General features: G+C 37.7%; 1 protein-coding gene across 2 annotated transcripts in view; it reads right to left on the bottom strand.

The window, feature by feature from the left end:
• Nucleotides 1-14,023, bottom strand: part of Rps6ka5 (ribosomal protein S6 kinase A5) — a 180,929-nt gene that overhangs the window by 59,509 nt on the left and 107,397 nt on the right. For both annotated transcript variants that reach the window (XM_075947464.1, XM_075947465.1), the window contains 2 exons: nucleotides 5,677-5,792; nucleotides 2,082-2,189 (listed from right to left, as the gene is read on the bottom strand). In XM_075947464.1, the coding sequence (XP_075803579.1) occupies nucleotides 2,082-2,189; nucleotides 5,677-5,792 (224 nt within the window). The remainder of the gene's footprint in view (nucleotides 1-2,081; nucleotides 2,190-5,676; nucleotides 5,793-14,023) is intronic.

Raw genomic sequence — 14,023 nt, 5'->3', positions numbered from 1 at the left:
TTCTGACAAGTTCAGAATTCATTGAATGTTCAGACTTATTTTCAATTTTAGTTCATCACAATACAATGCTGTTTGCTTGATTATCACACCATGAAGTGTCTTGAGTTCACTGTGACAGAGCAGAGATACTTGTTCAATATTTTTATTTATCTTGTGTGTGTGTACATATGCACACATGAATGTGGGTGTGCACATGAGTCAGAGGACAACTTGAGGAAATCGATTCCCTCCTTTCACTATGTGAGTCCTGGCGATCAAACTCAGGTGGTCAGGCCTGGTAGCTGGTGCCTTTATTCATAAGGCACTTTGATGAACCATTTTTCTACTTTCTGTTAACTTCTATTTATTACTTTAAATCTTAATAGTTACAGCTGGGTGGTGATGGTACATGACTTTAATCCCAGCACTCAGGAGGCAGAGGCAGGTGGCTCTCTGTGAGTTTGAGGCCAGCTTGGTCTACAAGAGCTAGTTCCGGGTCAGGCTCCAAAGCTACAAACAAACACACAAAAAACTACCCCCCCCCCACACACACACAAAGAAAAAGACAAAGAAAAAATCCTAACAGGTCCTCCTTCTGTTTCCTTAGGTTTGATACAATGGTCATTCCTACACAATACTCTTCAATGAGCCATTCACAAGAGCACTGCTGTGCAACTCTCCAGTAGCCTGCATTTTTGTGCTAGAAATAAATATAAATGCTTCCTCTTATTCTTATAGTGTTACCACATGAGGATCTGCAGCTCCTCTGCGATTTCCAATATATCTTTACATCACACAACAGAGAATAAATCAAAATTAAAATAAAATAAAGTGGGCAATGTATACAGGCTTTGGGCTGCACATGGAGAGTGGACCATTGAGAACCTGTTCTTGTGCATGAAGCTGCCATCTGTCTGATCTTACTACCTTCTGTGGGTCAGGGGTCTGTACTGGGGATCTGTGTGTTCATGTAAAAGATGTATCACAACTGACAGTCTCTTGTTCCTCAGGGACAATGAATAAACTATGTTCTGTGTCCGTGTTTTGACTGTGGCACATCACAGGAAGGCAAGTACGGCATTTTCCATTTGTAATATTATGTTGGCACTCAAAATTTTTGGTTAGGGTTGCTTGACCTATACTTAATCTGGAACACAATACTGATGTGTTTTATTCAGTCAAGTCCTATATTACAAAACTCTTTTTTTGTTGTTATTTTTGTTTTTCAAGACAGTGTTTCTCTGTTTAACAGCTTGGCTGTCCTGCAACTTGCTTTGTAGACCACATTGGTCTCAAACTCACAGAGATCAGTCTACCTCTGCCTCCAGAGTGCTGGGATTAAAGGCGAGCACCACCACCAGCCAGCTACAAAACTCTTACTATGACTCTATGTTCTAAATCAATAATTTTCTGGACAGAAACAAAATTGGCCCCCAAACTAACTGTTCTTTTGAATAATTAGTACTTGAAAATACAACTTTATCATAACTTCTACATAAAAATAACACTTGATTATAATTAGTAGACATATAGCTTTAAATGCAATTGGAGGCACCTGTGATATTAAACAATCCCTAACTAACACTGTAACTGTAGGACCTTTTGTTCATATCTACAGTCAGCATAACAATGTCTTAGTTCATTCTGAGCAAAGCCCAGCAAGATTATAAAGCGTTAGATCTGGTAGGTACTGTCACCCTTCCCAGTGAACTCTAAGTGTCTTAAGTTGGTAATTTCAATGTAAACTAAATCACTTTGGTTTCTTTTTGTTCATCACTCAAGCCATTCTCCTAATGGGTAAAAAGGGTTATTTTAAATATTAGTTATACCTGACACATTTTATGGAGAAGGGTACAATGTCAAAGTGAAGAAGTCTGATATACAGAGAGGTTTACTATAATTTTAATAGGATGGTTCTATGGTAATATTAAAATAAAAATCTCAACAGTCCATTCATATCAATTATTACCTTGAACAAATCTGCACAGACTTCTGTAACCCACACACTACTACTGTTCTACTAAAAGTTTATTGGCAAATAACTTTTCATCCTTTGTTTTCATTCTGTTATTATTAACTTCAAATTAAAATATAATACTCACTTCATCAGCCACAAACTCCTTACTCAGACCAAAATCTGTCAGCACCACATGGCCGTTAGAATCAAGTAGAATATTTTCAAGCTTAATATCACGGTATATAATCCCCAACTGTAAAAACAAAACAAAACAAAATAATTTTAAGACAATTTCCAAATCAATTAAAACAGCATTTATCTACCTTTGAGGAGATTCCTCTTCAGGATTCTGAGGCTCTTAGAAACTCCTGGGGCTCAAGTGCTAGCTTTCCCAAAGCTCTCTGAATGTATCTTAGTTCTGTGTAACAAGGGTCTAGCCCTGGAACCAGCTTCTTTGGGATCTCCCTGTTGACTATTAACTCTTTCTGTCTCTATTCCTTTTTTTTTTTTTTTGATTTTTTTGAAACAGGGTTTCTCTGTAGCTTTGGAGCCTGTCCTGGAACTAGCTCCTGTCGACCAGGCTGGCCTCGAACTCACAGAGATCCGCCTGCCTCTGCCTCCCGAGTGCTGGGATTAAAGACGTGCGCCACCATCACCCGGCTGTCTCTATTCTCCTTAATGAACACTAATTCCAAATTATCTTCATGGTCTTTCTTGGCCAGTTCTTGCCCACAACTCTGCAATGGCTTCAGCAAACCTTCCTAAGGAGCCATCATATCCTATGTTGATCATTTCTGTTTTCAAACTATGTATTTATCTGCAAATTACTAATGTTTTCTAGGTATTTACCCTTTGCCTTAATATATTTACACTGTTCGCTGTTTTAGATTTTATGCACTTATCTAGTATCCTGTATGATGCAATATGTCAGACAGGCAATTAATAAAGGCTTTTAAAATAACAAGTTCTTAAAGGTTAAAGAGCACAGGTTAATTTTGATGTTTAGTTCTAATTTAGCAAAGCAAATCATTAAATAACATATGCCATGCATTGATTTACAACAAGGTATGATCTGGAAGTAAGCTGTTAGAATATTTTGACTGTCCAAACATCATGGAGTGCACACCAAGGGGCATAGTGAAAAATATGTGTATCCTATTCCTCCTGAGGCTACATGAACAAACAGATGTGGGCAAACCAAGTAAAAATGACCAGGGCAAACATGAGACATACGAAGCTGCTGCCATTGAAACAGAGTAGAGTGGTTTATAGGAAACCCTCTAAAATGATGATTGGAATATATATTAAATATTTAAACCAGAAGAATGTTTGGCTTTTGACCATTATCAGGTTTTACTATGTTATACATAATGATATGTGGTCCATTATTACATGAGTGGTAGCTCAGCCAGCTTATTTACACCAGCAACACATGAGCAGGTACAAAGTACAGCATTCTGATAGCTACATAACCACCAAGTGACAGGAATTTTTTTTAGCTCCATTGCAATCTTATGGGATCACTGTCAAATACAGCCCATCACTGAGTGAACTGTTACACCATTCAAGACTGTATGCCTCTCTATTTTGTTTTTCATGTAAGCAGTACAGTAAAACATGTCAACTACACACTATAAATCTAAGAGGTGTCTGCCACTTCAATATTTTCAGATATATCAGCATGGATTAAGAGCTTTGATACTTTAAAAAATTGTTTTCTTCAACATCCAATAGAGGAAAAAGCAGATTTCTAGTAATCTCTCAAGACAAAAATTATATCACCCTCAAAAACAAAACAAACAGTAGGTAATTCTCCTATGAAAGCTTCAGTGGTTTTCAAGAAAGATAGAAGGAAAACACTTAAGAGTGTGTACCGAAGATGTCTGATTTGAAGCATTATGTTTACCTAGCAACCTGCAGCACTCTGCATCTAAACAACCTCCTTGGAAAAGATTTTTAGAGACAAACTGTTTACTATCCAATTTACTTCATTACTTCCAAATAAATCTGTACTTTTATCTCTTCTTACAAGAATTAGTACCAGTGCTGGGTGGTGATGGTGCACACCTTTAATCCCAGCACTCAGGAGGCAGAGGCAGGCACAGCTCTGTGAATCTAAGGCCAACCTGGTAGAACAAAATGAACAGAATTGAATTATTATATAAATTATAGACTGTGTTTTCTAGCTTACCCATTTGGCTTTGTGTTTTGCTTTTACTTTAGAGTTTATAGTCAATTTTACTGTCATTTTTGTATTTTAAAACATTATATCTAATTATGTTTCAAAGGTCTTGTAGCTTATTCTGAACAGTCACATTTTTGATATAAAGATGTTTAAGCCAAATCTTATCACACAAAAGAAAGCATAGGTATGAAGCTTGTCACCAGTGAAGATTCTATCGAAAGCAGCACAAATGGCTGTTCACTGGCCCTGCTCTCCCTCCCACTGCCGGTCTCTTCTCTTCCTGCCTCCCAGACACCTTCATTTACTCTTCTCTTGTGACAGGATCTCACTATGTAAAACCAGGCTGCTCTCTCATCACAACCTGACCCCTACAGCTTCCAGGTGCTGGTATTTTCTAAAGATTCTAATGTCAACCTCACCTGTCAATACAGGTGCTTCTGTCAGGACTTGTCTCTGTCCTGGGCTGGACCTGCTGTTTCTTGACTCCTGCCTTGTTTTCCTGTATCTTCCAGATTTTTTTCTCAATCTTTCTCATCTACCATCTATATCTTTGACTCAATTTCTTATCAAAACTCTCTGCCCCCTTGAAGATGTCTTCCTTGCCATTTTCCTTCAATTCTCCTCTCTTTTTTTCTGTGTTGTATATGTACACTTTAATCTGTTTGTAATAAGTGAAGGGAGGGCTGACAAACATAACAAAGAGTGGCTTCATATCTGAACTTTTGGAATTTAGTGACTCAAATCACTTTTGTTCCTTTATGAGCTTGCATATCTTTGAGATAAATTACTTTAGCATTTTCTACTTCCGAAGAAAACCATACACACTGAGACACAACATAGAAACTGTCCACTTCTCCAATAACTTAAATAAGTTACTCAAAATTTCATGAATCAAGGTTAAGGATATATGTAATAATACAAGTTTAAACTGATTTGTACAGAATTGCAACATGATCATAGATACAATGTTTAGGTAAAGGTTTCAGTATCTGAGCTCATGTCACTTGGAGGCAATGAGCAGGAACAGAGCAGGGCAGGTGCAGAAGAAAGTTAACACAGGAGGGAGGGAAATAACCCTGAACCAATAGCAAAATCAGGAAGTCTGAGGACATGGATGGATTGTGCCATGGAGCAAGTCACAACTAAGAAAACACATTTTACAACTTAGGGCTTCATTTTAACAACCAACAGCTTTTATTCTCATATTTTATAATAAGCAAAGTACGGGGGTTTCTTCATGAAGACCATCAAAACCAAAAAAGCTCAGGTTAGAATTTATTTTATTTCATTTATTGAGTTGGGGCCCGACCTCACTTTGTAACTCAGTTAGGCCTTCAATTCATGATCTTCCTGCCTCAGCCTCCCAAGAGCTGGGATTATAGGCATGCTGCACTAGGTCCAGCAAAAAGCAAACATTTTCAGAAAGAAGCTATGAAAATGAGAACACAGTGACATTCATAATTCCCAAGACAACCTGTGAAAACATTAGCTCCCTCAACACCTCAGTTAACAGACTGTTCAAACAAAAGCAAACTCCAAAGATGAAGCACCTTACCTTGTGCAGGTGTTCCAGGGCAAGCACGATTTCTCCAACATAGATCTGCACTTCGTGCTCTGTAAAACGCTCTCTTTGAGAAAGATGAGTAAAAAGTTCTCCACCATTTATATAATCTAAAAATGAAATATATTTTTTCTTTCTTTGACTTGCATTCATAAATGAAAGGAAATAACTCCTTTTAATCACTTTGGGTTAACCATGAATTTATTTTTGCAGAACTCTCAGAAATGACAGTTTCATAAAAAGCATTATTAGTTTCATATTTTCATACAATTTCCTAACACAATGATCACCCCAAACCAATCAAATTGATGTGCAACGAGTACCACCATTAAAACTATGACACAAAATTCACACAAACTTAAGAATACTTTTCCAAAGACCTCTGCCACCAGCGTGTAACTTATTGTAGAGTATCAAACATCAGCCATATGTTGACCAACATTCCCAATCCCACACAAACCCCAAACAAAACACACACAAAATCCTATCTTGCCATATGCAATGGTTGTCAATTGCTAAGAGCTATAAATAGATTCTCTATATTCCAGAACTGTCTGGGCACACTTTAAAAGATGTATTGCTAGGCAGCATGTAGCATTCTTATGGCTCCATAAAGCATGGAATAAAAAAGAATATGGAGGAAAAGTAGTACAACATGGCTGAAGGAAGTATTCAAAATCCAAAGATCACATTTTTCTTCAATTTGCCCCATTATCACAAGTGAGGTAATGAAAGAGGAGACAAAAAGGCTGAATAAAAAGGGGGACTGCCTATTTTGGGGGAAGGAAACACTAATCATATGTATTAAGATATTACTTGAAGACCTAACTATGGATGAATTTAGATAATAAAGATTAAAATCATAAAGTGTTTAAAACTGTACAGACAATAACTTTTTCAAAAAATTAAACTCTAGTTTCATTGGAGGCTATCCACCAAGAACATTTCCTTTCTGAGGTTTCTGTATTTGCCAAGGGTTTTTAATTTATCTGAACACAAAGCTAATTATTTAAAAGGCATAAAAAAACACAACATTCCTATAAATAAACAATGGATTTTTTTGTTTTAAGTAGTTACTGACATATGTCTAAATTTACATAGTCACAGCTCAGAAATACACACCTATATATGAATGGTCAAATTCCCACAGTCTCAAATGTGCAATTCAATCACTTCATCTCTACGTCCAACCTCAGCAGAGCCAACCTCTTCCTCATGTTATCAGCACAGTACCCATATAATTTTCTTGCTGTATTCCTAATGCTAGTTGTACTCCCTTTTCTGCTACACTGAATTTTAAGCATCAAGACCAATATAGTCATCACACTACACCCACCACAAATGCCTGTATGCAGCACTCAATACATTCTGACATCTTTCTCTGTATCATGAACTTGCCCCATTGTTATCTTGTCTCCTCAATGATGGTTCCCCTCTCCAAAAACAATCATTAAATCCCCAAAGACAGTCTAGCATAAAACAAAAACAAAACAAAAAAACCTCCAATATATTTCTTCTCAGAGACAATGTGACACATCTGGACGAAGGTGAGCTTTGTAACGGAGAGACTCAAACTAGACAATAGTTCTACTGTTGTAAACAACTAAGTTTCTGATCTCCAATTCTTTATCTATTAAACTGAAACAACTATTTGTGAATTACTGTTGCTTGGGATATAAGAAGTGCTTTTCCATTGCTGGGGAGACTCAAGAAAAAGAAAATATAAATCCAAGAAGACAAGGTTAATATATCAAGTTACCTATTTTCCTACTTCTGAGATAAATGGCTTGGACATTAATAACAATCAGTATTTTATAGGTATATGCATGTTACATAGTTTATAGGCAATTCTACCCAGTTGCCCAGGCTTTCACAGGGTAAAGCAGAAACTGAGGCAGCGCAAGAAATCTAACAGAAGTTACAGTAAGTTCTGTTGTGGGATGTTTTGATCACACTCTGACACTCCCGAGACTGCCCAATAAAGTTATACCCTGAATCAGGGGGCAGAGCCAGTGACCAGCTGACAAGAAGAAGCTAGCCATTTGGACAGAGAAGTTGCACAGGAAGACAAGGGCAGGGACTAGAGTTTGAGCTCTCTTGGTTCCGGGAGGAGGGAAGAGACTTGTCTCTTGTGGTTTCTCTGGCCAAAAAGCTAGGTCAAATAGCTGTTATTCAGCCTCTCTGAACTAGCAGGTTTTCACCCCAGCCTTTGACTTCTGGGTCTTATTTATAAATAGAACAACAGAGACTTAATTTAAACCTACTCATAACATCAGCAGCAGCAGGTGGGGGTGGGGGGGCACAAGCCTTGCCAGACTGTGGCCTGAGTGGTCAGTGGGACACTGACTGAGGGGCTGTAGGGCAGCAACCAATAATTAAAGTATCAGTAGATACACAGATAGCTGCAAACCTGGCAGAAAAAATCAAAGTGCTGTAATCAAAAGCAGACACAGTAGAAGCTAGTGAGATTCTAGAGGCCAACCAATAGCCATCCTTAGTCTTCATTCTGTTTGGCATGTAGCAGAACATCTCATCATAGTTTTAGCTGTAATTTTCTGGATATGTAGTATTATTTTGCATGTTTAAAAGACTCACTAAACATTTCTACATTTTCTGCTGTGGGGTACACATTAGTTTTCACTCTCACTGACTGTTTTTTGAGATACAATTAATACACCATGAATTCACCCACTTCAAATACAAAATTCAATGATTTTGTTTATTCAGATTTGTGAAGTCTCTAATCAATTTAATTCCCCCAAGTACCAGAAATTCCAATTTATTTACCTTTGGTTGCTTGTGCTTTTGATGCCATATGTAAGATATTATTATAGAAGTCAATGCCACAAAAAAAATGCCAATGTTTTTGTCTGAGACTTCTACAGTTTTAGGTCTGACCTTCAGTCTTTGATCCATTTAGTTTAGAGTTAACTTTTGTTTATGTTGTGAGGCATGGCCCAAATTCATATTTTAGCATATAGCTATGCAGTTGTTAGAAAGCCATTAGTTGAAAAACTGTTCATTATTGTCACTCTTGCTGAAAAACCAGTTGATTGTAAATGCAATCATTTCTGGACTCTTGGTTCTATTTTATTGCCCACATCAATTATATGTCTACACTGAAGTCACATTTTTACAATCAGAATAGTATTATAGAATTTTTTTTATTAAAGTCTTATTATTGACCAGACTGGCTTTCAACTCTTGGGCCCAGGCACCCCTTTTCCTGCCTCTCAAGTAGTTGGTGTACATGTGTGAACCTGACTTACAATACATTTTGAAATCAAGAAGTGAGTATTCGATCTTTATTCTTTTTTCAAAACTATTGCAGTTCTCCCCTTTAAGTTTCTACCTGAATGTTGAGGAGACCTTGCTAATTCTACAGGCATGACTGAAGTTTTGAGAAGGAATGTATACTAAATCTGATATCCAATCTAGGTATATTGCCACCCCTAACATTTCATGAAAATGCTATATTTTTCCATTTCCTCGGGTCACTTTCATCCTTTCAACAATGTGTTGCTTTATACTTCTTTTACTGTCAAACATTTTATTCTTTTTAGTCTAAGCTAAATGGAATTATTTTCTTCCATTTTCTTCCAGATGTTCACTGCAAGAACATCAAAACTGAGTTGTATGTTGTTCTTATATCCTGCAATTTTGCTTAACCTGATTATCAATTCTAATAGTGTTTAATGAACTCCTTAGGGCTTTATAAGATCATGTCCTCTTCAAAATTTTCTTCCTACTTTGCAATCTATAGACCTTTTGTGATCTTTCCCATCCTACAGTGTTAATAAAGTTGTAAACATGGATATTCAGTTCATGTTCCTGATTTTAGGATAAAAGCATTTTGTCTTTCACTACTAAGTATTATGTTCACTGTGGGGTTCTGTTTTGTTCTTCATATATGTTTTTAACTGGTTGAAAAGTTCACTTCCTTGACTGTTTTAGTGGATCTTTTCATCACAAATGAATGTTGAGTTTTAGTCAATGCTTTCTCTGTGTTTATTTAGAAGATCACATAATATTTTATTCTACTGGTTCAGTATGTTGATTCTAGGTCTTTAAGACAATCTTGTACTCCTAGGATTAATCCTACTTGGCCATGCTATATAATCCTTCTTACTTATTCCTGGATTCAGTTTGGTATAATTTTGTTGAGGAATTTTGCACTTTATTCACAAGAGATATTAGTTTGAGTTTTCTTATGATGTTTTTGTCTGGTTTGTACACCAAGATAATACTGACCTCAGAGGACATGTTGGGAAGTGTTTTCTATTTTTTGAACAAATTTGTGAAAGTTTTGTTATTAATTCTTCTTTAAAAGTTTGGTTATATTCACCAGCAAAGACACCTGGGCCTTGAGTTCTCTTCAAGTATGCCTCTATTTCCCTGAGATCATCACCAGTAATAACAACAGAAATCTGTTTCTTCTTGAGTCGATTTCAGTACTTCATATCATTCAAGGAATTCTTTTCTTCTCGCTCACTTAAAAAAAAAACCCACAGGTTGTCATTAAATAGTCTGGGCTAACCTCAACCTTACAATCCCACTGCCTCACAACTTAAGTGCTGGGATTATACCCATGGCCACGATGCCCGGTTATGTGCTTAGGAAATTTTAACACCCAGTTAATAGTATGTTGTTTATAGTATTCTCTTGTGATTCATTTTAATTCAAAAGCCATATCTTCTATATCATTCCAGGTTTTATAGATTATGCCTTTTTTTAAGGCTTATCGATTTGTTGTTCTTTTCAAAGAGCATTTTTGCTTTCACTGATTTTTCTGTTGTTGGCATGATATTTTTATCATGTTTTCTAATATTTATTATTTCCCTGTCTTTTATTTGCTTTGAATTAGTTTTCTCTTTTTGCTGCAATGGCTATTTGGGAGAAAGTTTGTGTATGAACTGAACTTGTACACTTTTGTCTTTGTTTTTATTCCATAAGCAACACAATATAATACTTTACATTGTGTAAGATATTATGAGCAATATAGTAAAGATTTAACATATTCAGGAGAACATATACAAGTTATATACGGTACTACAAACCACTTGCAAAGGAGACAAGCATTTACTGGCTCTTGTCTGCAGGTTGTGTTTATGTCCTCCAATCCCCTACTCCCATGGATACTGAGGGGCAACTGTATGTTCCACATCTAAAATGTTGCTATGGTTATCGCCTTATATTTCTGTCTCTGAAAGTACATATTTATAGTTTGTTATATCAGTCTCCCTAGTTATTTTTTTATTTTCTGATTTTGTGCAAGATTCAAATTATGAACTGACTTCAACTTACTGATGTCCACCCTGGCAAGATTTGTTTTGTTTTGTTTGAGAGTCTTACCTGGCAGCTGAGGCTGTCCTCAAACTCGTTGTGATTCTTCTGCCTCAGACTCCTAGCTGTTGGAATTTCAGGCATAAGCTACATACCTCACTTGGCTTTATTTTTTTATGTTTTGTTTTTCCTTATTTAATCACTGGCTATTAGTCAAGTCTACCTGATTTGTAATATAAGACCTTCCATGCTGCTCCTCAGAGAACAGAGTCCTATAATTTGCACAAATTTCCCTCGTTGGCTAGGTTCTCTACCTCTGCTAGTATTACAAACAGTTGCTAGGCTCCACTAATTGCTATCTGATTGCTCAATTGTTTCCAATAATATTCTGGGGCACTAACTGTCCCATAGTCTGATCTAATAAATTCAGGCTCTTAAATGAGTAGTTTGAGGACAGTATTTGAGATCTATTCTTAACCCATGTCTTACTTTGGGTTCCTTATTGCTGTAAGAAGACACTATGACCACAGTAAACTCTTCTAAAGGAAACATTTAATTGTGGTGGCTTGCTTACAGTTCAGAGGTTCAGTCCATGCTGCAGGAAGCATGGCAGCCTGCAGGCAGATGAGATGTGGTGCTGGAGCTGAGTGCTTACATCTTGACTCAGAGGCAACAGGAAGTAAACTTTCACACTAAATGAAGCTTGAGAAAAAAACCTCAAAGCCCATCCCCACAATGACACACTTCCAACAGAAGGAGTGGCCTAGTTTAAAGGTGTGCCTTCCACCTCAAGGTCTGGATTAAAAGTGTGTGTCAGTCTTCTCTAACAAGGCCACACCTCCTAATAGTGCCACTCCCTATGAGTTTATGGGGGTCAAATACTTTCAAACTACTACTACACCCAGGAGGACTTTTAAGTTGCCTACATCCAAAAATTTGCTTATTTTGCAAATTATTTTGCATACTCCTCACAATCTCTACAGTACCTAAAACTGTTTCAAATACAGTTAGTTCTGTTGGTGAGTGCTTGAGATTTCTCTATTCTTATGAACTAAACAAAAAGCAAAAATAAAATAAAAAACCAAAAACACCTCAAGTTCCATGTCCTAGAGATGCTAGTGAGGACAGTAGCCAGATTCAATTGAAGTGCCCCTGCTTAGATGGCAGGGTGCTGAGTAAAGGCAGCAATCTCTGGCTTCTCAGCCTCCCTCTAACAGCATGGAACCCTTACCCTACAAGCAAAGCAGAACCGGGATGACCAGAGCTCTGCACTCAGCCTCCCAAGCCAGCAAGGAGCTTGCATCCTAGCAATAAGAGCTGGGTGGAAGAAAGGAATCCTCAGCTTCTCAGGTACTTTAATGACTTCTTTTTAGAGAAATGGATGGGGTTTTTGTTGAGATCAGACTGCTCTAAGTTATTCCTTATTGTTAAAACTTTTAAAAGATTGCCTTGTCCTTAGAGACTCCATTTTACAAGTATCACTTGACTACATTCTAAGTGAAAACACAAAAGAAGACTCCGCACCTTATTGGGCACCTAAACAAGGAAATGGCTCAGTTGGCAAATGTAAAAAGACAGGCAAAGCAGTGCATTCCTGTAACTCCATAACTGGGAGTGGGTTGGGACTGTGGAGACAGCCAGTAACCAGCCTAGGTAAAAAATAAGGCAGAGAAACAATTGAGGAAAACACCCAAGGTTGAATTTTGGCTTCCACCTGCATACACACTTGAACCTGCATTTAAATGTCCACTAACATGTACATACACACAGACACACGCAATTTATTTATTTGTTTGTTTATTTATTTATTTATTGAGGCAGGGCTTCTCTGTTTAACAGTCCTGGATGTTCTGGAACTCCCTCTTCAGACCAAGCTGACTTCAAACTCACAGAGATCTGTCTGTCTCTGCCTCTCAAGTGCTGAGATTACAGACGTGTGCCACTGTAGGCCCAAATTTCTACATGGTTTGACAGTCAAGTTCCCGGGCCATGGTTAGTATCTGGAGCAGTCACGTAGCCTTCCAGACAGGCTGTGCAGGGTATGCTGCTTCTTTGCTTTGTAATTATGTAGATCGCCTGAGAAAAGGTGTCAATTCCAAGCTAGCGACAGAGCTGCGGACTTGACTATAGTCCTGCTACCCCAGAAACAGAATGTTAATGAACTTCCACCCCAGTTTACCCTGGGGGATAAAAGGTGTTTGGATAATAAACGTGAGTGATCTTCAGGATTTGAATGAACCCTGAGACTCCCTTACGATATTGCTGTGTGAACTGTGTCTCAATTATTCCCGTGCCTCCATTCTGGTTCAGAGAGGGAAAAATAGTTTATGTTGGGGCATCGGACCCTGACACAGGTGTGCACCCAGCTGGCACATGCAAGTTTAAAAAGAAGTATATTATCTCTCTTGTATTACCTTCAAGACACAAAATTAATTTATTCCTAAAAGTTGAACAAGTAAAATCCAATAAACCTATCAAAGTAAAACAGGCCTATATGAGCACATGGCATATTTTTTAAAATCACACCAGGAAAACTAGGCCTGAGAGCTTACTGAGCATACCAGACAGTGAAAGGGGTCCCACAATGCTCACATCTGAACCACATAAAGAGGAGCTGTCAATAACCCTCACATCCCATCATCTGACCAGTCACTATACACATCAAGGGACCGAATTCCCAAGTTTCCCTAGGGAGTTAGCTGGGCTCTGTCCGTACCGCTGACTGGGCCTACTCCAAGGCCTAATCTAGATCCTGGTTCTAGAACCTCCAGGATCCCATACTTTGCCTGGGCAACTCCTCTTTACCCTGAGGCTCCTCAATAGCTAGACTTTTTAGCTAAGATGCCAATATACCTCCTGGCGGATTCTTACTATCTTATATACCACCTGTGGTGAGTCTCAGTGCCATCTATATCTGCTTCCCAATTTCTCAGGAAGCCATTCTTCAACTTCCCTACAATTTCTTTAATTGTTATATTATTATTATATGATTGTTATATAGGTTGATTGATTGTGATATGTAATATATGGCCTAAAAGTTAACCTGAGATTCTAATAT

The sequence above is a fragment of the Microtus pennsylvanicus genome, chromosome 14 (assembly GCF_037038515.1).
Source record: "Microtus pennsylvanicus isolate mMicPen1 chromosome 14, mMicPen1.hap1, whole genome shotgun sequence".
NCBI lineage: Eukaryota > Metazoa > Chordata > Mammalia > Rodentia > Cricetidae > Microtus > Microtus pennsylvanicus.
The sequence above is the reverse complement of the archived record's forward strand: the minus strand, read 5'-3'. Positions and strand labels throughout refer to the sequence as shown.